We start from the raw sequence: 25,106 nt of genomic DNA, 5'->3' as shown, positions 1-25,106 counted from the left end.
TGTCTTTAAATAAGTCCACAGCTCCTCCATGGTGCGAGCAAAGGATTGTAACACCAGTCTAGGGCCAGAACACAGCCAGGCTGGGTGAAGCCAGCCCACCGCAACATCCGCAACCCAAGCATCATCTTCCACACAAGCTTGGTTTGGATACAGGTACATAGCAAGCATGCTTTCAGCTTTAGGACTGTGAAGGCTCAACAGGCAATGCCAAGGCCAAAGAAGTCCCTTCTCCACCACTGCAGAGAGGAGAGAGCACAGCCTCCGCACACCTACACTCAGCACATGGGCACAAGAGGCCCTGAGTTACCACAGCAATTGCAGAGCTCACGGAGGGCAGGCACCGTGGTGCTGAGGGTGGCAGGGCAGGCACCGAGGTGCTGCCCCTTTCCTCGCCACTCACCCAGCAGGATGCATACAGCAAATTAGGAGACAGCAGTAGGTTACCTGGCTGGAAGGCACCGCTGCTGCTTGCTGCCGTGCCTTCCTGCTGCCTCAGAGTCAGCAACGGCCAGCGAAAAATATACCAGTGCACATTCACATGTTTTAAAATACAACTGTTAAAGACACTTTGGCATACACAGACAGGATGTTCTTCCACACCACAACTAAAGCCCAGGTTACGTGCATTGAGAAGAGAGAAGTGAATAACAAAAGCGGCAGAGGTGTCAGGAGTGTTCTGCTGTTTGTTCACTGTTAGTAAAATGTGGCCCAGAAGCATGTTAATTGTGCGCCAAATCCTGCTCCCGTGCATCAGCAATAACTGTGGCTGCGAAGCAACCACACAGTAAACAGGCAAGAGGCAGAGGATGCCCAAAACCATGACACGCAAACAACAAGGAGAGACGACAGTTCTGTTGAATATTTTAATATCTGCATTGCCTTCATAGCGCAATTAAAGCAATCTTTAAAATTCACTTATTACAAATGTTTGTCAAGTCTATTTTTCCCCAGAAACATTTTTCTTGCTTCCTTGCACATACACCCAAACACACTATAAAAACCTCATTCATAACATCAAAGGAAGGGCAATCATCATTCATGTAAACATCTTTCTTAGAGTTATCCATTTTTTAAAAGTCATGAATAAACCTACAGATGTTCAGTAAGGCTCATAGTTCGAGTACAAATGTCATAAAACACCTATCAAGTACTGTATACAAGTTAAATACTCCGGGGTTAACTGTTAACACACGTATAAGCTTACCCCAAGGATTATTCTATAGCACTTAGTTCTTCAGAACAGAGACACCCACTAATTATGGGCTAAAGAGTATTAAAATAGCAGAAGGCCCAGCAGAAACTCTTAAGTAATACACAATTTTAGTCTGGATCTTAGCTCAAGAGTTAAATTCAGTACAGTTACAGTAGGAAAAGTTTTCTAGGAGGAAATCTGCAGAAAGGAGGGATGGGTCCGTTTGTACAATATCACAGAGGGACAAGCTGAGAGGTATGTCCTGAAGATGTGACTGGCCTTGCTATTGCAATTATTTATGACAGCCCTGTGTAATGCTGCATAAATACTTCCCCAAATAGCAGAAACGACCATTTGTAATTGTAGTATCATTTGTTGCATCTCACCTTTAAAAAAAAAAAAAAGATCTACTTATTGGTAATCAATTACACTTGCATCTTACAAAAAGACATCCTTTTAAATTTGGTTTAGATCTTACTGGAACTTTTTTTTTTTAAATATTCATTCTACCATGAAAATATTTCATACAAACATCATTTTACATACAAATATGTTAAAACTTGTGAAGAGGGTCTTCCCACATTCATGATTTTATGGCTTGAACATTTAATTGCTTAGAATTTTTGTATATATATTTCTCCTGGAGAAAAAAAAAAAGTAGTTACAGTAAAAGTGGTAGAGAAAGAGGGCAGGAGCTTCAATTGCCTGAAGACAGAAGAGTGCCAAGAGGAGGGTCCATTCAACAGATAGTGACCTTAGTGTTCAAAACCTTTGATCTGGGGCAAGTAAACATGCACTCAAATCTTGCACCTTTTAAAAAAAAAAAAAAATCCCTTATAAGACTGCTTAGAAATGCTTTGTCCAAAAATATAGCTCTCGTGTTTCCAGTACACAAAGCAAAAGGAGCAAGTTCTCCCCGGGGCGCAGGTGAGCGTGAAGCCCACCTACACCCACAGGTACAGCCGCTCCCACGCCTGCGTTCCTCGCCCGAACGCTCTCAGCATACGACAGTGCGGTGTAAGTGAGGAAGAGGCGTCTAATGCAGCACCCCAGCATATAAGGAGACACTTCAGCAACATTGTTTTCAAAGCAATTGGGGTTTTTTAAGTGCTTGGAGGTGAATTCCTCAGGCACTCAGAGCTCCAGCAATTCTGCTGTGCCAGAGGAAAACAAAGCAGCAGCTAACCGGCTCTGTACAACTCGTTACCTCATCGCAACGGCAGCATTTTCCAAAAAGACTACCAGATCGAGTGAAAGGATAGAAATCACAGAGGTCTCTGGGACAGAAGCGACACTGTACAGCTCCTGGCACAACCGAAATGGCGAGCACCACTTTTGACTGAAGGACAAGGGCAGCCAACGGGGAAGGAAACAGAAAAGTGGCCATTTCCACCACTTCTCAGTTTCTCGTACCAGACGGGATACGTTGGCTACTCTGCTCCTCCAGTGCCTGGCAGAGGGTGAGAAACCCCCGACGGCGCGCTCGCTTCCAAGCCAGCAACGTTCTACATCAGCCCCGGGAAAGAAACCACAGCCACCGCCAACTGCGTGCAACGCTGAAAGCTCCGCATCCGAGAAGGCTGAACTAAGGAGAAGGCTCCCGAAACACGCGGCCTCGCAGGGGCGAGCAACCGGCCCCCCAAAGGTCGCGAAACCCGCACGAGTCGCCCAGGAGCTGCATCTGGGAAAAAGCACGGGCCATCCTAGCGGGTATTGCTGCAACTGTGGAAAAAGTCAAAAAGCTATCACAGCTCTCACCGTGATCGCTGAAGAGCCATATCCACGTATTTCCTTTGACATTTTCAACAGTTAAGACTTGTATGTATTTATGTAGGTTAAGGTTTTTTTAATTACTACCAAAAAAAGGAAAAAAGCCTTTTCAGATTTGGGAAGGAAAATCAGGTATTTTAGTAGATCCCAAAGAGTTAAATTGCAGCACGGGACTCAACTTGAGACACCCCCCCTAGACCTAAGCCCTCTTCCCTCTTATCCGGAGGACTGACCCAGCAGCAGGTCTCAGCTGTAACTTCTCATGCTCTCTTGTCTCCAAGATTAACCACTTCTCCAGAAAACTAAGCTTCTGTATTCTGTGACAAAACACAGTGCTGCTGTAGCAGGAAGATACATTTAATTTTTTTTTTTTTTTTAAAAAAGAGGCAATCAGCAGCCTCTAATACAGGCTGATACAGGCTCCTCCTCATAAAGGAGCTCAGGTAACAACCCTCCCATCACAGAGGAGCCACGTGCAGCACTGCAGGCCAAAGGCGGACGTTGGGAACTGATCCGTACCTGAAAAAAGCAGCAATTCCAGGTTCTCTTATGCCATTCTTTAGTCACAACGGGTACTCCGAGAGCCAGCTGCTCACCCAGGCTCAGCTGACAGGCATCAGCTCTTCTTCCAGTTTCTGTGCCGACAGGACAGGTCTTTGGCCAGACTCTGAGAAGTGGAGCTCCTTTACTTATTGCATATTCACCAATAGTCAGCTGCATTCAACAAAATCAAATGGATTGCTTTGCAAAATGACCGCTTCCTCTGCTCCAAATTAAAACCACGTTTTGGTTTGGGTCTCGTGTTACTACTGACAGTTTTGCTAAGCTGGTCTCGCGACCTAGTGAGCCCCAGAAGCTGAGCTGCAATACGTTGACCAAGTTAAGGCATTATTTGGAGTTCTGTAACTAACCTGTGTTTGAACCTGTGGTTGCCAACGCACACCTCTCAAAAACCTCTGAAGGACACACTGAGCCCTGAGCCCTTTTCGCTACCCAGTGGTAAAAACCATCCCAACCATCTCCACTCTAACAGACCACAAAGAAAAAGAAAACAAAGAAGAATTAAAAGGCTTGGTCCTGAATCAAGCCAAAGCAGCTTTATAATCACAACTTTTATAGAAGGTTGGTCACTGAAGAAGGGATCTATAGGAGGACCAATAGATTTTAACAGAGCAGAGAGAAAAAGGACAGTAGAGCTAACAGAGACAATAGCCACAGCTGTGGCATACTACGAGGCTACAAGCATACACAAGAGCAAGGGAATGTGCTTGACTGTCACCAAATTAACAGCTTTTGAGAACACACAGAGGATATCTCAGTGCCTTTTTTTCCTAGCATTTCCCTATTTTAGGATGCAATCTTCAAACCTGATGTACAAAGAGCACCTATCTTGTATTTATCTCAAAAATCAGGCAACGTGAAGACTGACAAATCTATTAAAACATAAGCAACACCACACAAAGAGGAGATAGCAGAGGAATTGGAGACTGATCAGGACTGAAGCCAAAGGAGCTCTAGAGATCAGAACATTTTAAGCACGATTCTCTAGCGGGCACAAAGAGGCCAGCAGTCCGAAGCAGGTTATCAAGACTGTGGAAGGAGCTACCATCCGTTCACAGCAGGGTTCAGTCACATATCTTCCCGCTCCTCTTCCCCGCACTTAACTTTGCAAACTTCACGGTCCTGGCAGAACAATCCACACGATGCACACAACAGCTTCCTACCAGCGAGGCGTGCTTTTCTGCAAATGGCTGAAACAGCAATGATCTAAAATAACGTCCTGTGGGCAGGCAGGGAAAGATCAAGACATGCATATTTCTTTCTGAGGTTCGTTTGCTGAAGCTGTGCTGCCAGTCGGCCTTTGACAACTCTCCCTCACCTGAGAGGCTCAGTCCTGTCTCTGCACACTCAGCTGAGTCCCTGAGCTGTCGCCTCTGCCAGCCACTTGCCTTGGACAAGAAGCGGAGCCGTGGCCTGAGTCTCCAGCGCGAGGAGATGGGCGATCTCAAAGCTCACATTCAGATCACTGCTGGAAGAGTGTCAAAAAGCCCTGAGCCTACTTGCCCCCCCCCCAGCACATGCACAGAGTAGCTTTTGTGCAAGCTTAAATGGTGAGATGCTGGAAAAGGTTTGTGATCAGTCACAGGGACTAGCCAGAGCCCCAAGTTAGAGAGGTTCTTATTCATAATTCCTAACTTTGTACAGGTACCAAAGCAAGGATTCTCAGACTGCACAAAACAGCAACCTCATCCTTCCACTTGCAGGTACCAACCCAACACATTCTCCGTGTCTAGCTCCCCAGACAGCCAGACACCTCCAACCGTTCAAGCAACCAACCAAAATGTGTTGCGATAGAAAGCTAGGTCTGAATTCCAAATCATTTATGTTACATATATACAAACTTTTTTTAAACTACAAATATTTAAAGAAAGTGTTGCAAATGCATTTGAGTTTTTCCTAAGCTGCTAAACCCAAAAGAGAGCATCGGAGTCCCAGAAGGGCTCCAGTATCCAGACCGAGACGATACATTATTTCTCTCTCATACAGCATTAGGCAAGACCAGTGCGGTATCTGAAAAAATGCACAAGAGTTTCCCTACCCCTGAAAAACCCCAGAACACAGCCCTGCAGATGAATATTCACAAGCCCCCACTGTTGGCTGCAACAAAGCTATGGATTGACTGCTGTTTCTAAATATGTGCAGTGAGTGATGTTTTTACATTCATTGTTTGTCTTTCAAAAACAATCTTTTCACATCTTTTTTTTTTTTAAATCTTATTTTGATATCTCATACTATATTAATTTACTGTGTCTTAAACCAGTACTACTAAAAGACGGCTACAAGGCTATATTCTTTGTCAACTGAACACATACAAAAGATACACTCTCCTTAACCAAGTGCTACAGCCCTCAAATACATACACCTCCTTTAAGAGAATTCACGTGAGATGCAAGCATCTCATTGCTAGAATTTTTGCCTTGAGAACTGGCCGCTTTAACAGGTGAAATACACAAACCAACTCATGGACACTAATGCAAGTAATGTGCTTGCCTTCCAGAACACGTACTTCTGAAAGTCCTTCAAAAAGTGAATCCGTTTTCTCCTTTCAGAAAATCTTCATGCAAAGAACAGCTTCATTTGCGTGTCATAATCATAAATTAAATAAAATAAGCCAGCCGCAAAGGCTAGATAAATATTAGGTTTGGACATGTTGCTATACTATTTAGAGAGCCACAGAGACCAACACACAGCACTCCCACATACACACACAAGCCTTTCCACTAGTTAGAAAGGATTTTCTTCTGCAAAAGAGGATTTTAGAAAGAACAACGTTCAGACAAGAGGAAAGGGGAGTTAAAACCCAGCCTCCTATATGCTAATAAATAAACTGCTCTATTGCAAGATTCAGATCAAAGGTTTAAAAAGGCAAAATTATGCTACTATTAGAGAATATCAAAATATTACTGTTATCATCACAAGTGGCATATATGCAAAATGCAGTTGCACAATAATGCCTAGGCAGATAGAGAGCAACACTAAGTCTGCCGACTAAAAGTGAACGATATACCCATTTTAGTTTTCTGTCTAGTCTTTTGGCATCTTTGCATATGGTGCAAAAGCAGAAGCTACCAAAGAATATCACGTCTCGTATAGAATATTAAATAATTTCTCCAGATAAGACTGGTGCAACGCTAGCTAATTTTAAATCTGCTATGAGTAACACAGTCAAACCTAGTTAGTATGCAAGAAACTTATCTCTTAACACAGAATGCAAAGTTATGATGCAACAGCATGAACAATCCCTGGTTGTCCAGTTTTCAGTATAAAGGTAGTGCATAGATCCAAGTTTCTGTTTCAGTTTGCTGAACGGAGAAGGAGCTCCCGTTTCACTTTTGCTGGGCAGCCTGGAAAGCTTTCAGTTCCAGCTGGTACCACTCCGGTGCTTCTGGCCCGTTTTGCCCAACGGGGTTGTGATCGTATCCGTAAGCCACTGTTAATTCTTCATCCTTCTCCACAGCCCTGATGGTACGGATACACTTGATAGGCCCAAAACGAGGATGAACAAACCTAGATAAAGAATAAAACACCTTTGCTAGGCTTAGCTGTCAATTCACAGGCTCTGTTAGCCCCTTTTATAGTTTCAGAAGCCACTCACAGTTCAGAGTAATATGACATACTCCGGTATCAGATGAGTAGATTGCTTTAAGTCAACCTTATAAACACTTAAGTAATAAGGGCAAAAATATTGATATATTAAAGCAGCTTTGTGTAGCTCTATTATCTGAAGTTTTTCAACGGTCCTGCAACATTGCTTGTTTGTAATAAATAAATAAAACAAAGTTAATCACTGCCACATGCCTTGGGCTTGCAGAGGTAAACATCTGCAGGACAGGAAAACAGTACAGATTATGAGAGTCTGGAGAGCATGGAAAATTGCTCATCTTAATTTCCTCAGTACAGGTTACCTACCAAACAATCACACCTTCCGTACATCTTCTCCCAGGATCCCACAGTAAAGGGAACTGACTTAATGAAGGAAAACTATTTTCTACACATATATCTCCACAGGTCTGTTCATTTATATGTTGGTATGAAAATATTTATACTCTCTAGCATATGTATACATCAAGTTTCCTAGTGCTCTGCACCAACTGTAGAGCAGCAAGATGCTTATTTTTTTAATTTCAGAAATGACAGCACATTTGATGGTGCTGGTCAAGCATCTGTAGTTCAGCAAATACAGTGCAGTCCTAGCCAAGCTAGGACTTAGAGAGCTGTGCTTATGCATTTTAGAATCAAGAGGCAGCTCCTAAAGTTCATGACAAAATTAACACAGTGGCAAACTTCAAGATACTCCATGGTGTACGTCCCAAGAGACATCAAGCACCCGCAATGCCAGCCAGTTTCCAACTCGGCCCAGGTGAGCAGGAACTCCTTCAGCGCCTGGAGCCCTTGTTCCCATCCCCACCGGCTGCTCCTCGTTCAGCTGCCCAGAAACACCCCGTGAGCCCAGGCTGCCAGGCTGCAGCTTCCACTCCGAAACACGGACTCTACTTACGGGTCATAGATGCAGTTAGGAGTGAAAGAATGGTTGGCCTTATGCCCCAGCGAGGCACAGTACTTGGCGGCGTGGTTGTAGGGCTCTGGCACGTCTATGACCGTTTCGTCATCCAGGGATATTGTATTTCCATTGAGGGCCCAGTCTCTGCTGTCTACCTAGTTTGCAAGGCAAAAATCCAGTGTGTGTGTGGAGGGGTCAACTTTGCCAGCAGTTTGAAAGCAAACATTCAAATATATGCAACTAAAGCTTTCCGTGTAAGTCATTAAAAAAAAAAAACCACCACCACCACTTTAAAAACCACCACCACTTTTTTTCTATATACATAGGTGAACATGCACTTTCTTTCAATTAAACTCCATCATATTAAATCTTAAGTGTGGGAAGGGGGTGGGTGTAAAATCCTACTATAAGAAGTAGTTTTCAGAAGGAGCAATGAAAATTCAGACTGACTTTTTTCTCTCCTTTACCTCCTGGTGTGTAATTCGCACTCCGTTGTAAAAGGACATAACTGTACTGGCTTCTGCTGCTATTTTCGAAAATAATCCTTCTCCAGCACTGGAGATAAGAGAGACATCAACATACACCCTACAGGGGGAAAAGGGCATGGAATTAGTGATTGGCTACAGTTTTCATTTTCCAGAAGTATTATCACAACACTACTGGCATAAAGACTAATACTTCAATATAATAATAAAACTAATAATAATAATTCAAAATCTCCAAATGCAACTCCTTCTCCTTCCTCTCTTCCATACGTTCTCTCTATTTTGGCAAAATGGAGATTTGGTGGAAGTGGGGGCTGACTTTATCTATTAGTTTGAATTTTTTTTTTTTGAAGTGCCAATCTACTATTACTCCTCAATGATGGCTTCAACTCAGGAACACCCTCAATAATATACCAGAATCCCAGAGAAGGTCCCCACTAAGCTGAGGTTGCTGGTGCATATATGCACAGATTATTACTCCACTGAGCAAGAGTTTTCAAGGTGAAGCCCTAGACCTTCAAGCACTTGATGCAAATGAATGCCAGCATTTTACTAATCACTTAGATATTTGAGAGTATCAGAAAAGGACTACAACCAGATATCTACAGAGCAAGGCCTCTTAAAAGTCTAGGTAAAAGTGTAACTGTGGAATGGCCACGGAAGAGATATCACTGACTGACTACAGTAAGACCACCACTGCTGAGCAACGTGTTTTGACGTTACAGGGTTGTCACAAACAGTATTTCACTTTCCTCTAGCTCGATGATTCACTCTTGCCACTTTGCTACGTCTGTAGGGAGAGGAGAAAACTTTGTACAACCCACGCCATCCGGCGAGACACGCTGAATGCGGCACACTGCAACCTGTAGCTAGTTACACATCTAGAAAGTAGGGAACAACGTACTTTTTTGCTCAGAATGTTGTAGGTGTGGGCTATTAGTGGAGTCCAGAACTTGACTGAACGTCTTTGAAATGCTCAGATTAAGCCACCCTAGCTTAATCTCTTGAAAAGTATTGCTGTGTTCTATCCACTAGAGTGCAATTTTATTAGGCGAGTCAGAAAGAAATTCAATCAAGTCAAACGCTGACTGATGGGCAGTAACGGGTTCCACTTCACAAACCGTTACACACGGGCTTTTTAAAATGTTGAATGAGAAAAGGTTTGCAAAATTAGGCCCTAAATATGTAACAGCAAAGAAATATGGAGAGTATCGAAAGAAGGGAGAAGAAAAAAAGCCTACCTCTCTGACTCGTAAGGATCAGGAAGAAGTGCATTTGTAGAAATGCAGGATGAAGTAGATTTGTCAAAACTGTATATTGGGCCTAAAAAAACAGAAATCAACAAAGGAAATAAACAAATTGGCAGTACTGAAAGCATGCAACCCTTAACTTAATCAAGACATTCAAAAATTAAATTTTAATGACTGCAAGAAATAAATGTTATGCTTCCAAAAAAAGGTATTAAACAGAACTGCACCTGTAAAAGGTCTTCAGTGAGATACTGTTTCTTGATTATTTTTTCCCCTCAACATACTATAGTAGCAGTATTATCACAAAGAGGTGATATGTATGTTCGTCGAACTACCACCTTTTAAAGGAGGACTGGACAGTCTTTCAAACTGACTTTCCCCGAGTCTCTAATTAAAATTAAAAAGTAAAGCAAAATTTAAAAGTATATATTCAATAACACATTAATTATAAAAAATCTTGGACAATTTCAAATATGAAATGTTTTCTAGTCCAAATGCTGAAGAGACTTCAGCCAGAAGATAATGTTCAGTAAACACAAAGTACGCTTGCTACAATCATTTATTTCCTGCCATTAATAAGCAACTCAGCGGTACAGCTCTAATTATATCCTTACATCCCTCTACAATCAACTGCCACAGGACTATCTAGGAGATAGGTTAAGATGCAGGTGGAAATAAGATGGGAAAAACCCCCAAAACACAGTATTACAAAGTGTGATAAAAGGCAATGGCCCAGGAATGTCCCTGGTGTCCAAGATCTGTTCTGGCTGAAAGCAGCTTCCCCCAGAGTGTAATTCAATCCTATTCACAAAAGACAGCTGTACCCTCTCAGAAGCTATCTTTTAAGTTAAATTTTGATTTGCTATCACAACTGAGAGATTTAAAAAATAAAAGGTCAAATGCATTTGTTTCTCAACACCTTTTCACTGAGTTTTATGTTCTTATTTCATACCGAGTGAGCCAATCTTTGCTGGCAAAACAGTAAATGTGTTCGCATAGTCCCTGTTTATCGCTCACGGCCCTGCTTGCAGCTTTCGCCACTCACCTCCAAAATATCATATATATCTCAGAGCAACAAAACTACTCCAGAACTACGGGCCCAAGCCACCACTGCCCTGGAGAAGGAGCACCGGCTACATGGGTCAAAGGCAGCACCCTGACCCTAACCACTTCATAGCCACTTTCTATCAGCAGGACTAGGCAGATTGAAGGGTGCTGGTCAGTCTGATGGTTACACAACAACTGAATCTAGTTCACCAATTCCAACCCCTGTGTCCTTTCAGCCCTGTAACACAGATGCCAGAATATTCACAGCGCTAACATTCACTTGCACAAACCCAACTGACAGAGCTACAACCAAACCACGGCCTCTCTCTCCACTTTTAGTTATTTTACTAACAAAACAAAGCCTGTAACTGTGCCAGCATTAACGCGGTTAAGCAGGTTCTCATGCTGGCACAGATGGCGATGGTGTGTGCGACAAGCAGGACTGCGCCCATGAGCATGCGAGAGACGGGTTATGAAATGCAATTCAGCAGCACCACCGCATGGATCACCTCCCGTTTGTTCCTAGGGCAAAGGAATCGTTCCACGTGCCTTTCTGTCCAACTTTATAATTTAGAAAAAGGGCTTCTCACTATTAGACTTATTCTCTCATCACAGTCAGCCTTTAGAGTCTCTAATGGCAAACATTATAGAAACGGAGCTGTTTGCGGCGAAGGGCTGGTAGCGAGAATACAAGTTTCTATGTTAGCTGAACTTACTGCCTGGTACTACTTCAAACTGAGGTTTCCCATCCTCTACAGATGTCAGAGTTGCCAGTTTTGCTTCTATCATTTCTCCATCTATGAACCTTCCAGAATATGCAGTCTTTCCATCAGGGTACACATAGGCTATTTTCTCTCCAGTCATCTCCCCTTCTTCATTCACTTCTCCCACAAGGCTGCCTCCATCCTGAAAGCACAGGGCAAGAAAGAAAAGGCAGAGCATTCAGTTATACTTTACTATCTTCAGTAAATGAAAAAGATTTTCCCCAACTTCTTAAAGAAGCAATCTAAGCTACAGTAAGTTCAGATGTGAGCTCATGAAAAGGAGAAACAGACACATGAAGAAGCTGGGTGAAGTCATTCCAGTCAGGGTAAAACTGATAAAAGAAATGAACGGGGTTCTCTACGTTGTTTGAAATAGGCAAAACCCAAGGTCTTTCCCTCCAAGGGACACAAATACTGAGTTTCAATTGGCAAAATTTTTATGTGAACCATCTGCGAACCAAGGCCCAAAGCCACACACAAACTTTGTCTGAGTTTTCTTGGTATGATACTGTGCTGGAGGAAAGAAAAAACTAAAACACTGCCTTGCTCACTGCTAATTCATGGTACAGCAAAAGACTTGAGCCTACTTAAAAAAAAAAAAAAAAGAAAAAGATTTGCTGGATGACTGGAGAGTTTCTCCATCCCCAGCACCTCCACGATGTCAGGTGGTACTCAATGAGAACAACTCTTTGCTGAAAGCCATCATCAGCAACACTTTTCGTCTCTAAGCATTACACATTTTAGCCCTGGGCTTTGCCATCTGTGATTTGCCTGCAACTCCGGTTAGGTCTATTTACGGAATTGCAGAATGAGATGCATAGATTAGCACAGGTCTAACAACTTCAGGTGTTTATTTCAAAAGGACCAGGAAACATCTTCAAATAATGCCCTGGAGCAAAAACAGCAGGTGTGATGTGGAAACAGACTGATTTAGATCAAGATCGCTAAGCACAGACTCTATTTCAGAGTGGCACCATTTTGTTCAATTCCAGGGATGAAAGAGCTTCAAACATACCGTAGCAAGCAACAGTGAACCTTAAGTTTGGGTAAAAATTTGTGCACATAGTATCACGCATAGAACCATGCATAAATAATTGTTTCCATGGCAAAGGTTTTTTCTGAAACCTTTAGTCTGGCAAGATGATAATGATAAACAACCTCTAAATATCCACATTTCCAGAAGGTACAGCAACACTTTGTCAGCTGGAAGGTGAAACAGGAGACATATAACCTGAAGGGTCAGCTGTGTGTATTTTACACATGAGTACTGAGAAACTGCTACTTGTTTGGCAGCGTACACCAAGCATTTGTTGATTCTAACACACAGGCTTAATGGCAATAGTGAAAACCGGTAAATAAAATCAACTGCCAATGGCGAGCATTTGAAATGAATCTGCAGCTAAAGTATGTGCAATATGTAGCACAGAAATAGATTGGGTTTTGACCAGCAGCTTATTCACATGCAGATGTTTCCCCCTCCTCAGCACAAGGTAAAGATTGAAAGGTTCAAGTCTAGAGTGTTGTGTAAGGCTGAATAGGAATTAAAATTTTAAAAAAAAGTTACATCTGATTTGTTGGGGGAAGCCAGACTTCACAACATACCCTGCAGAAGTGGACAAAGTCTCCCCTCCTAGTTAAGTAACAGCAGCAGGTTGCAATAGCTCGCATGGCTCCCACGCTCCTCACCTGCAGTCAGCTCTGCAAAGTGGCAAAATCACCGGCCTAGCCTCCCCAAGGAGGTACACATAAATGCACTTCCAAGGGGCTGGGCTCCCTGGAAGATGAAAATAGTGGAGGCGTCTCACAGCCTTGCTGAATCTACTGGGCAACCATTCAACACCAAAAAGGTTTAACTGTATGTTGGATTATCCAAAATCAGAATGCACAGAACTTCCGCCCTGATTTTTGTGTGTTGACTTTTGGATAGCTGGGTCGTGGTGGATATTTGTTTCGGCTGGGGAGAAAAGAAAGATACATAATGGTGCTATTCTGCAATGAAGAGAGCAGGTGGTCAGGCTTACCGGGTAATAAATCCAACAAACTCCATGTCGAATGTTGTCTTTATACTGCCCTTTGAATATCAGCCGCCCGTCACTGTCATACTCCTGGGCTGGTCCATTCAGCTCTCCATCCACATATGTGCCATGAAGGACCACTCCATCCTCATAAGTGTAGATTCCCTGGCCTTGCAGGGCGTCATCAACATAGTACCCTTCCAGGGTGCTGGTAAAGAAAGAAAGAAAACAGCAGTGGAAGACTTTGCACCTCTCTAAGCGGTGAACCCAAAGCCTCAACACCAGCATGACCCTGTTCCTCTGCTCATCATTCCACATATTACTGGTACAGACAGGCTGAGGGGAAACCTTCAGGAAAGTCAGGTCCTAGGCGGAGGTGACTGTTGACGCCTGGTTTGCTATTGCCGAGTACTCCACGACCCTCCCCGAAACGCACACCACCACTGCAACAATCCCAGCTTTTCTTCATTTTCTCGGTGGCCTCGCTCCCAGGGCCCAGGCTGTCGCGGGGCAGAGCTACGCGCAGGGGGACTGAGAGTTTGCTGAAAGGCTCGGCAGCGGCTGCCGGGGCTCTCTCGCTGGGACAACGCTTCCAGCATCTCTCCTCCATCCCCGTCAGGCATCGCCATCCCCCATGTCTGAAACTCTGATGCGTTTGCCAGTTTCAACCAAATCTGAGGGGGACAAGGGGAAGGGGAGTAGGAAGCTAAACCTGACTTCTCTGGAAGGCCAAGATGAAAAACAGAAACTTTTTTCTCCGGACCTCCAAAGGCAGAGAACAACTTACGCTGTCTTTTCACCAGGGTGCGCTGCATGGGCACAGCGTTATTCATCTCAATTACATTGCTGGGCTTGTTTTCTAGGCTGGGGTAGCAAATTACAGCAGCGAACGCACGCTCATGGTCAAAGAAGAAATGACTGCTCAGGCAGGCTACTCTCACGTTAGGATTTTCTACCTCCTACGTCTGGATCTTTGCTGACATCTCTCTGGTGAAATGAAATTGAACTGCCGTACAGGTGGACCGCAAAAGGGCACAAGCTGCAACCTGCTACCAGTTCAGTGTCAGCTCCCTAGCGATACACTTAGCAGCAATCTGTACTGGATTTGCTAAAGGCACCGTCATTTTTCATGTATTTCTGTTAGAATGGGACGCAGCCCGTCAAACAGAACTAGTGCTGCACTTGGATTTGAACAAAGAAACATTTCACTTCAGTTTTGTCTTGCAAACCCTTTCGAAGATGCGCAATAATATCCTGCAATCTGCTTTGCTTCCTTTCCTAAAAAAAAGGTGGCTGAGAGAATCTACAAAGAATGAAAACATAACTGTGAAAGAGGATCTACTTAGTTATTTCTTTCTCAGGTTAGAACTAGCATAAGGAAATACAAACTGTTTAGTTTTTACGCCAGCATATTTAGCTAACAGCCAGCTGCAGTACACATACTTTCACTGCATAATTCTTTTTCTGATGCAGACACCTAAGGTATAAGCCCAAACAGCCTCTGGGAGCATATGTTTTACAAAACTTTACAAAACAGATTTTCCAAGAGTTGCGGAAGGAATGTTTTCTCAAAACTAACTTTCTGGTTTCTAAAGCTTCACTTTCTGTTTTTACATAACTTTGGCAAGCTGGCTGAGGTTTCCATGGGGAAAATACACCACAGTAAAAGCCTCAATGCAAACCAGATGCAGAGCAGGAAGGGGCAGGAAAGCTGTTTTACTTTTCAGTCGGATGAATTTCTTGATCCAGGTTGCTACAGAGCTGCACAGAGAGCTACAGCACCACAGCACAGGGAAGGAGCAGAGCTGATGAGGGAACCACCAGAAATCTGTGCACTTACTCAACTATAAATGACACCACTTTCTCCTCTAGTTTATCACAGATCGTCAGATTTGAATTTCACTGTAGCTGGCAACAAACAGAGTCCAGATGTAGGATTACTCTTTAAAAGAAGCACCCAGCCCCAGTTTACGTAATGAAACAGACCAAAAAACCTTCTTGTTACCTTTAGTGATATTAGTTGAAGTTAACAAGTTGCTCAATTACAACAGTGCTTCAGCACGGGAAAAAATATTTTTTCTTTTACTGTAACTCAAATCTCTAGGTTTTCTTTCATTGTATTAAGCTCCAAACAACATCCAAAAGATCAATCTCTTTCTACTCTTGTATCATCTAAGGAAATCAAAAGGAAGGTACCTAAAGAAAGAATTCCATGTCTTTCAACCTTGCCTAAAAAGTCAGGTTCTCTAAAACTTTTATACTTTTCACAGTTTGAGTTATTTCCACCCTGCTCCCCCCTTCTCTCTCTCTCTTTTTAAGCTCTCAACGCATGGTCTCTGCAGCCAGACACGATACTTGCAACTAAGACCTGACCAGCACGAGGAGGAATAACTAACTTCTGTGTCTTGCATAAACAAAATGTTGTTACTACAAACCCTGAGCTAGCCTGTATTTCTCCGGTTTGCTTCTCAGATGATCGTATTTGTTATAACATGAAGTTTTACTAAAAATCAAGATTTATCAGATGTACTGTCTTCTCATTATCCACCAGGACTAGAGGGGATCTAGGATATCCACTACCTAAAAAATAAACCAGTGATAAGAGATGGAGGGGGGAATACTTACTGCAACATCCTTCCAGGTATTAAGTTACATCGATAGACACTGATCCATTCATCCCTCACTCCCTGATCTCCCACCTTTCCCTCTATATGGGAACATTGAAAACTTTTTCTTAAAAATAATACTGTTCTCTAGTGTGTTCTGGGAGATGTCAGTTTACAAGAGTTTCTAGTTAAGGGAGAACAGCAGCTGCAGCTCTGTGCCAAACACGGCTCTCGTGCTCGCAGTTATTGCGCAAAGTGTTTTGTAAAGTGCACTCCGGCAAGCATCAGCACCAATGAAAGCTCAAGCACACGATCTAAAACAGGGAGTACGCCAGAGGTGAAGCTTCTCTCTCTGAAAGGATGTGTTGGGTTTTGTTGCATTGTTGAAGAGGGAGGAAAAAGCAACTGATATTTCATTCCAGGTTTCCGCTCCCTTAAATAATCAACAGGAAGGGGGCAGCTATTCCAATAAAGGGAAAAGTTTTCGCTGAGGGAAAGGCGGCAGCCAGGCAGCCAATCCTAGTTCCCAACACTCAAAAAACGAGAACGTTTACACTGCTGCCAGTCCAGTGTCTGATAGGACTCAACTACTCCCGAACAACAGACCTACAGCAGTTCAGCTGTCAGCCTTCACCAGCAGCCTGTGAGGGAAACGGATCCAGGAATGCTGAAACCAGCTAACTTACTGCACCGAAGCACACAATACTGTACGGGGAGAGGTATTTTGAGAAATTTTGGGGATTCATTTCTCTTCTTCATAAATACTCAGCCTTGCCCATGGCACAGTTAATGGAAACAGCACGTCCTGTTTTATGCCAGGTCATTCTTCCTGCAACACATGATGAACCATGCGCTTCAGAGAGCGACTTACTCTCACTAGCTGGGCATAGCTAGGTAAATTGCAACATCTTTAGTAACTAGTCACTGCTCAGTTAAGGCTGCTTTAGCTAAATTAAAATAAGCTTAGGGCAGTTTATAAAAATATCTCATTTTCCAAAACCACATTACAGACTATTTTTGTATATTTTCATTCTGCTGGTTCCTGAAGTCATACAGTAGCCAACTGTTCCATTTTTTTAAGGGTTATGAAAATTAAAAAACAACAAAAAAAAAAAGAGTTGGCAACACTGAAGCAGTATCGAAAAGGCTCAGCAGCAGCCTGAGTTTTCCCACATAGCACCGCCTGTACCCTGGATTACTTGGAGGAGCAGCCCTATAAACAAAATAGCGGGTCAGCTTCTCTGACTGTACAATCAGCAACTGCTCTGCTGAGATCATCAACAAGCACAGAAGCGTTATGTACATGTGTCCATAGAGACGCTGTCTGCCAACTTAAAAAAAAAGGCTATTTTAGAGAGGTCAGCTGCTGGGCAGTACTGATTTTCAGTTACTCATACAAGATTTAATAAGCCCATTACCAACAACAGTGGGGATTTTTCTTCATCCAAGCTTGGAGGCCTGATCAGTTTCTGCATAACTGAATAAATATATTATCTTTCTCATGAAAAAAACCCCACAATCCCCATTGCAAAGGCAAGTACAGACAAGGAGCTGACTCACTGAGACAGCACAATACCTCTGCTCCTGCTCAGAAGTTCGCTGAGCAGGAGAAGAGTAGACCCGGCACGACTGTCAGTTTAAGGGCTGCTATTCATAGTGCCATCGACAGCTGCAAAACCATGAAGAATCGTGTCATTTTATACATCTGCTGCTCCTTTGGAGGAAGTTCTGAGCAACTGCAGAGAGAAATGCTGCAGTTGGGGGAAGACGTACAAGGTGTTCATAATGAAGACCTGAGAAGAAAACACATGTATAGGCACAGACTAGCCCAATTTCACTGTCACAATTCCCAGTGAAGAGAGAGGAAATTATAGGGGCTTTTCTGAGAATAAATCAGGCCACAAGCAACTTGCAGAGGATTAGGTAGAGTTGGGAAGAAAAACATGTTTAACTTAGTCCTTTAACCACTAAACAATTTCCAAGACCAAGCAGAGGGTAAGCCTCGCTGTCAAGGTCCTACGTCTGCGCGTGAGGTCTGGCACAGAGAGCTCCCAGTCCAGCTGCAGTCTCTGTACAGGGTTATAAGACAAACAAAGAATTCCACCTGCAGTTATGGACTTGAACTTTGTAGTCCAAGTCATTGTCAGCACGGTTTCCAATAGCTCTCTCCACATCTCAGTTCTTATGGTCTCTAATCAGTTCATAACTTTACACTGCAAGAAGAGCTCACACCACTGCACTGTCCCACCAGGAAACAACTCCAGGCATCACGTTACATACAAAGCCCCCAAGCCCACAAAGGTACGGCTACAGCAGCCGTAGAGAAAAGTTCCCAGCTACAGTTTTTAATAAGAAAGCTTATCCAGGAACTCAGCAGCATACAATCAATGTTGATTAGTTTTGTATCACTGCAAGCAGGAGGCAAAATATAGAAGAAAAATCGAAGAGTCAGTGTCTACCTTCCGTCAAAAAAGAAGAACTTGCCGCGGCCGTTCTTTTCTCCATGCACAAAGTTTCCCTCAAATCTGTCTGTCGATGAATAGGTGACTGTACAGAATCCATGTGGCAACCCATCATCATCTAGATGCCCTGAAATAAAATCCAAATAAAGAGCAAAAGAACACATTAAACATCATATGAAATTGCAAACCCGTTCTGATTATGTAGACGCTTGAAATGCAGTAGGTCCCTAGTACAAAACAGTAATCCGCCTGAAAGCATTTCTGTTAGGAACAGTGATCAGAGATTCAGTACAACTGTAGTCTTACTTGTGTAACACACTTCGCTTAAAATAAAAAATAAAAAGGGTCAGGATAAAAGAAATGGGATGAGAGACAGGATAGAGAAGAGAAGAATAAGCAAAAAGCCATGTTTCTAAAAGAAACATACTATTCTGACTTGTGTTAATATAAGTCTTCAAAAATATAGTAATTTTTTATCTAAAATATGTGTTTCCTGGTGAGAACAGAATAGATTTAGACTTCAATCCACTCAGTAAGAAAAGGTTTGTTTTCTTCTTTTGATAAATACATGTTTTACAACAATGGGGGTGTGCCATCTCATAGCTATATCCACAGGAATTTAAAGAAATAAAAGCATGTAATACCTATAATGCTATGCCCTTGCAATATGTCAGTCGACTTGCTATTTCACATTTTAAACGCTGCTCTCCAGTGCCTTTCTGATGTGTTCACATTACATCCCCCCATCCCGTTCCCTTTCCTAGCCATACCAGTTTTCCTCATTACAGCTGTTACACATGGGGAATGCGGAGGGGCGACACACTTGGATCCTCATCTGCACGGATCTGTATTTTACAGAATACAACTTGCCAACTCTGCATAAGTTAAAGCACAATAAGGCTCCTATTGCATCTCTATCTGCCTCTTCAAAGTCAAAAGAAAATGGAAGAGTGTTTTAAACAATTGTTATTGTCTAGTTTACCTGTGTGAACTTAGGGTCCTTAGCACTGCGTTAGCAGAACCTTCCTCCGGCTGCAGAATGAAGATGCTCAAGCTCAGCGGGGCCGCTTTCAGCAGTGATACACCAGGTGCGAGTGTAACAAGCTCCCATCATGACATTTTAGCAGGTATAAATTTTGCATGAAAACTGACAAATAAATAAAAGCTAGCGTATATTTATGTTCTTCCACTTTTCTAAATAAAAACTGACCTCTGATCCCCAGAGTCTCTTGGTGAGGCATAGAAAGCCTATTAGAGATGAGAGACAGCACACGCATCCACTTCTACAGGCTTTGGATCAAGCTCTTCCCTGACCAAATTTGCCCTAAACTGAAAAGGTTCAACACACATATGGAAAGGCAGAAGCAAACTCCAGTGTGAGGGGGAGCGATTACAGCCCAGGCTGATGCAGGCAACAAGAAGCGCTTCAGCATTACCAAACCTCGAGCCCCATGCCCAGAGAGAAAAGAAGCTGTGCAGACAGCAGTGGGAAAAGCCAGCCACCCATGTGGCTTCAGAAGTCCATCTATTCATACCTCGATTGCAACAGGTCCCCAGGGTTCTGGGGGAACAAGGGTACCCAGAGGGCACACGCATGCCCACGTGTGCATATCACCATAAGCTGCTGCTTCCTTGGGATGCTTCACAGCCCCTCAGGGACATCACAGACAGGGCATGGTAAGGATGTGGGGCAGCATCTGGTTAAGAAGTCCTCTCCTATGAGGCACATGACATGCCCTAACCTTTTAATAGCAGGACGATTGACAGAAGAATGCCATATAGCACAGAATAATTTGTCAGGATGTATTTCTAAACTTTTGTCTATCTCAAAGTAAAATTTCATTTAAAAAAAAAAAAAAAACAGAGAAAGACAAAGATAGAGGAAGGGAAAAAAAAAGAATGAAGTGAATGTTCCTCAAAGTAACCAAGTAAGGCTGTGCAGGTTTACTACCTGTCTCCTGCACTTGTTACACTGAGTATGGAAATGCACCCAGGAGGAAGGTGTACAGGAGAAAATAATGGTGAGATTATCTGAACTAATCCAAGAGCCAAGATTCCTTCCTTCACCCTTCCCATGTGTGTTCCTCAAAGCTGCTCTCGCACCTGCTCTGGCACTTGCCTAGCACCCTCTGCGAGTAGCGCAAGTCACTCAGTTGGCAGAAAATTCTTCCCTTTGTTGTTCTGTTGCTGGTTCGGCACCCTGCACCCCACCACCACGGCAGAGCCGGGAGGCTGGGGGCCGACCTGCCCATCTCAGGGATAGCAACCCACCTTGCTTCCAGTTCAGCCACCTCACAAAACATCACCGCGCTCTTAAATTAAGTTCCCAGTCCAAGCTAGATTGAAAACAGTTAAAAGTTTAAAAAGTTAATAAAACCAATCAGACACTGCTTACTGTCCAAGCTGAGAGAAGCAACAGAGTAAAAAGAGAGAGCAAAAGTGTGTGTGTGGGGAAGCTACATCACTAAAGGCTTTTAATAACTTTGAAGAGGAACCCTTCAAAACAGAAAGGGCAGCATGCCGCTCTTTCCAAACAGATGAAAGGTTTTTTTTCCTCCCATTCAGTCAGGACACCCCTTTTTGTAGAAGGGAGAAGTTTTAGCAGTTACGTCAATTTAACTAAAAGGTCAGTGAAATTTCTGATGTGAATACCTCTTTTAGAACAAAAGCAACTATGTCAACATATATGGTTTTAATTAAAGGCTTCAGTTTTATCAATATGGGAAGGGGAAGGGTATACTGGTATAAGCTAACAAACCCTAAAAAATAAAGTACCAGTTTTCCCCTCACTATAGGAGCAAAACTTTTATAAAACACTTGGATTAAAAAAAAATATACTGACAATATACATTATACTATTTAAAACAAATAAACAAACAAAAAAAAACCCTTGCAACTTTGTTCTCTGTGACTATTCAGTTTTGTCAAGATTTTGCTGGAATGCAAAGCCCAACACAAAAGCTGCCATGCTTATACACAGCACACACATCAGGACTTTTGCACGGTAGGATACAGACTATCCCAGAGATTTAAATGGTTAGCTTTGATTCAATGGCCTCTATACAGAGTCTTAATCTCAGCCATAGTACAAAGAATCCAATTCTTCTAATATGCTAGCAATTTTCTCCTATTGAAAAAAAAAATATCCCCCACCCCAACAAAACAAGTGACATTCAGTTTCTCTTAGTCAATAGGGGAAAAAAAAGCAATTTCAAGTTTAATTACATAGATGCAACTTTTCCTATATGGCTGAGGCCTTAGGCTCTAATTCTGTTTCAGATTAAGTCAATGGAAAAAATCCTCATTATTTCAGTGGGAGCAAAGCAGAGCGTTCCACTTCCCATTCTTGCCCCTCTCCTCCATTTGTGAAAACAAACCCAAAATGTCTAAACGTATTTTTAAATTATTGTAAAACCTCACTTTTGTTACTTCTTTAAGGGTCTCTCAAGCTCTCCTCTGAAGCTCAGACCATGAATTTTCAAGAATTACACTAATAGGGGCTAGTTCACAATGCAGCATGATGGGGCCATTTACCGAAAACACTGATGTATACAAACCAAAGATAAAAGCCCTTTACTGTCAGTATTACTATTACTTACCAGAAGACATACAGCGTGCATTATCAATAAAGGATTCTGGTCACAAAGATGCCAGATGGATGTTTCAGGAATAACAACAATAAACCAACACACACCCCTCCCCAAAAAATAAGTGCTGATTTCTGTCATACTTCTAACTTCCCTTGGGTAAGTGCAAAAACACCCAGCCAGCCTACTCTCCCCCAAACAGCACCCTGCTTCTGTGTCACTCAGAAAAACACATACTTTCATATACACTGCTGAATAACATATGCGTTAAAACTCATTTCCTTAGCCAACAGAAACACTAAGCAAATCCACGACGTGGCAGAACGCTTTACCTGTGATATGAGGATCAAAACTATGACTCTCTGCCCAAGGCACAATTGTAATCCATAGATTTGAGAAGCGGGAAGGAAAGGGAGGGGAAAAGACCCATCTACTAGGGCACAGGGCATACCTTATCCACAGCACCCTGCGTTTGAAGAATCTCACTCCTCTCACAACCACGTTTTACACAACAAAGCTTCCCTTTGGCTCTGTTACCGCATACCTAGACAATAAATCCAGATCCTAGCAGCAGCTGCTCAGCTTGCGTCTGTTGTTAAACTAAGCTGCCATGCTCGATGTCTTCTTTGGAGACATGTGCTTTGAGGCCTAATCCTCCTGCCATGAGATACAAACAGCCCACCACCGAACGATGAGAATTACTGGCATCTTGTCACAGGCGGCTCCTCACTTTTGCGTGCTTAATTTCAACAGCTGAAAATCCAGGATTGCTCCTTGCGGCAGGACCGTGCCCCGCGAGGAACCTTTGGGGAGCAGGCGCTTTCACGTACCGCTGGCACGCTTTGCTCGAGAGCCGCACGAGGCAAACCCGTACCAGGCTCGAGGTGCCTCACAGGATGACAGCGTGTTGCCGAGCTGCATCGCTGCGTGCCAAGGTTTCCATTAGCGATGCCTTCCAGAGGCGCGTGCCTCTCTTTTAAAACTCTTGCAGGGTTAGCTCTCCGCTGACGGAAGGCTAGCGCGGACGGGGGTGTACGTGGCCCGTGAGATGGGCCTTCCCGCTCCCAGACGGGTGACTCGACTCCAGCTCTGCTGCCCATCTCTATGACCAGAGTTACGTCCTCCAGCCGCCGTTTTCTTCTCCCTTTCCCCTTTGCACTGAGGGGACCGCAGTCTCCCAGAGTGACTGCCCCTCCCTTCCAGAGCACGTACCGCGGACAGCTGTACCTTGATGCACCAACCGCCCCCGAGGGAGCGAGCTAAGCTCCGGGAGGAAGGATTCCTCCCTCACAAGCCTTGCCGCTCCGCCGAAGGACGCGGCTGCCTCGGGTGCGCGGTCCGCACTCCGGAGGGAAGGGGCGGCACGGAGCGGGGCGGCGGCCCGCCGTGCAAGCCGCGAAGGGCAGCGGCTGCACGGGGCGGAAAGCGCGGGCTGAGTGCCACCGCCTGCGCGGGGGACACGGCAGCGGCGGCAAAACACGACGATTATTTTTTTCTCCCATGACGGGCAGAGTGAGCGTCACCACCGGCTTCAGGGGCTGCAGCCCCACGCTCGGGCGGGCTCAGCTGCGGGCGGCAGCCCAGGAACGCCAACGGCAGGGGGCTGCTGCCGGCTGCGGGCTGCCCTAAGCCAGACCCGCCCGGCCCGACCGTGCAGCGCTGCCGCAGCCGAGGCAGCAGCCCCGCACCGGCGCCAGGCCCGGCCCCACGAGGCGGCGCTGCCCCCCGCTCCGGCAGCCCCCCACCGCCGCCGGTCACACACCGCCACGTGCGCGGCGGCGGGCCGGCAGCGCGGCCGTTGCATAAGCCCGCTGATGTCATGCGCTGCCGCCCGCCCCGGGCGCCCCTCTCGGGCCGCCGCCGGCCCGCGACCCCCCGCCCAGCACCGCCCGGCGCCCGCGGGGCCGCCTTCCCGCCCCGCCCGCCGGTGCCGGCGCCCCCCCCGCCCCGGCAGGTACCTTCCACGGTCTCCTCCAGCGTCTCCTCGTCGCTGTCCATGGCGGCGGCGGCGGCGGCGGGCGGGGCGCAGCCGCGGTAACCCGGGCGGGCGCGCGCGCGCTGCCCCGCCTCCCCCCGCCCCGAGGGTGGGGATCGCCCCGTAGCCCCGCCTCCCCTCAGGGCCCGGAGGGGCGTGGCGTGGGCGTGGCCAAGGCGCGCGGCGCCCGCCCGGCGGCCGGAGGCGAGGGTGGGGGTACACGGTGGAGCCGCCCCGCCCCGCAGCAAAATGGCGGCTGGCGGGAGGGGCGGCGGTGGGAGCGGCGAGTTCGGGCGGGTGTCAGCCGCCCGAAGTCACCTCCTGTGGAAGCGGCGCCGGGCACGGCGGGGAGCGCGGAAGATCCCCCCGCGCAGGCGTGCGTGGCGGGGATGCACACGGTGCTCAAGCGAACGCACGAGGAAATCGTTGAATTTCTGCTGAAGAGCGTTCCTAACGCGGCACAAAGCAGCACAGAGGCAGGAAATCCCCAACCCGCCCAGCGCTGGGCTCCCAGGGAACTCCGTCTTGCACAGGGCTAGCACAGCACTCTCGGAGTGCTGCTCCAAATTTGCATTTCTGCAGTTCACCTCATAAAGTAGACCTCCTTATGGACCCCTCGCACGCACCTGACGCCGCTTCTCCCTCCCCACACCAAGAACCACTCATCTGCCTCTCTTGACGGTGAGGGATTTAACTGCCAAAACACACAGGCTCTTGGATTCCAGTTTTGCAGGAAGGGTGACAGGCCCAAGCAGCGGGTGCGATCTGTGAGCTCTTGCCCAGGGGACGTGAGGACGGTGTTCTACCACCGCATGCCTCGCTGTACTGCAGGGACCTCACCCTCCACCGCAGCTTCATAATACACAGGAATCACCTTAAAGGAAAGTCAGA

The 25,106-nt window shown here is 45.1% G+C and overlaps 1 protein-coding gene across 5 annotated transcripts; it reads right to left on the bottom strand.

Annotated features, from left to right (window-relative positions):
- Positions 1-849: 849 nt before the first annotated feature.
- On the bottom strand, positions 850-24,315 carry SETD7 (SET domain containing 7, histone lysine methyltransferase). 5 transcript variants are annotated; one of them, XR_012673607.1, is made up of 9 exons: positions 24,199-24,315; positions 18,651-18,780; positions 13,592-13,793; positions 11,523-11,712; positions 9,751-9,832; positions 8,492-8,609; positions 8,022-8,179; positions 3,482-7,030; positions 850-1,578 (listed from the first exon to the last, which is right to left on the bottom strand). XR_012673607.1 is itself a non-coding variant. In XM_075150117.1 (8 exons), exons 1-8 carry the CDS (start codon positions 24,236-24,238, stop codon positions 6,850-6,852), a joined length of 1,101 nt encoding a protein of 366 aa, XP_075006218.1. In that variant the 5' UTR covers positions 24,239-24,315; the 3' UTR covers positions 1,589-6,849. The 5 variants fall into 5 exon arrangements, 1 of the variants encoding a protein (XP_075006218.1); XR_012673608.1 differs by lacking the exon at positions 850-1,578 and having other exon boundaries at positions 1,589-7,030; positions 8,475-8,609; positions 24,199-24,307; XM_075150117.1 differs by lacking the exon at positions 850-1,578 and having other exon boundaries at positions 1,589-7,030.
- Between the last annotated feature and the right edge of the window lie 791 nt (positions 24,316-25,106).

Source organism: Calonectris borealis, chromosome 4 (genome assembly GCF_964195595.1).
Source record: "Calonectris borealis chromosome 4, bCalBor7.hap1.2, whole genome shotgun sequence".
NCBI lineage: Eukaryota > Metazoa > Chordata > Aves > Procellariiformes > Procellariidae > Calonectris > Calonectris borealis.
Note: the sequence above shows the minus strand (reverse complement) of the source record. Positions and strands in the feature narration are given on the sequence as shown.

Excerpts from the sequence above, each read along its gene's own strand:
- SETD7 (XM_075150117.1), bottom strand. The coding sequence starts at position 24,238 with ATGGACAGCGACGAGGAGACGCTGGAGGAGACCGTGGAAG. Across the intron at positions 11,713-13,591 it reads TTTGTTGGATTTATTACCCG|GATGGAGGCAGCCTTGTGGG; the intron begins GTAAGCCTGACC and ends CTGTGCTTTCAG. Across the intron at positions 7,031-8,021 it reads CCTAACTGCATCTATGACCC|GTTTGTTCATCCTCGTTTTG; the intron begins GTAAGTAGAGTC and ends TTCTTTATCTAG.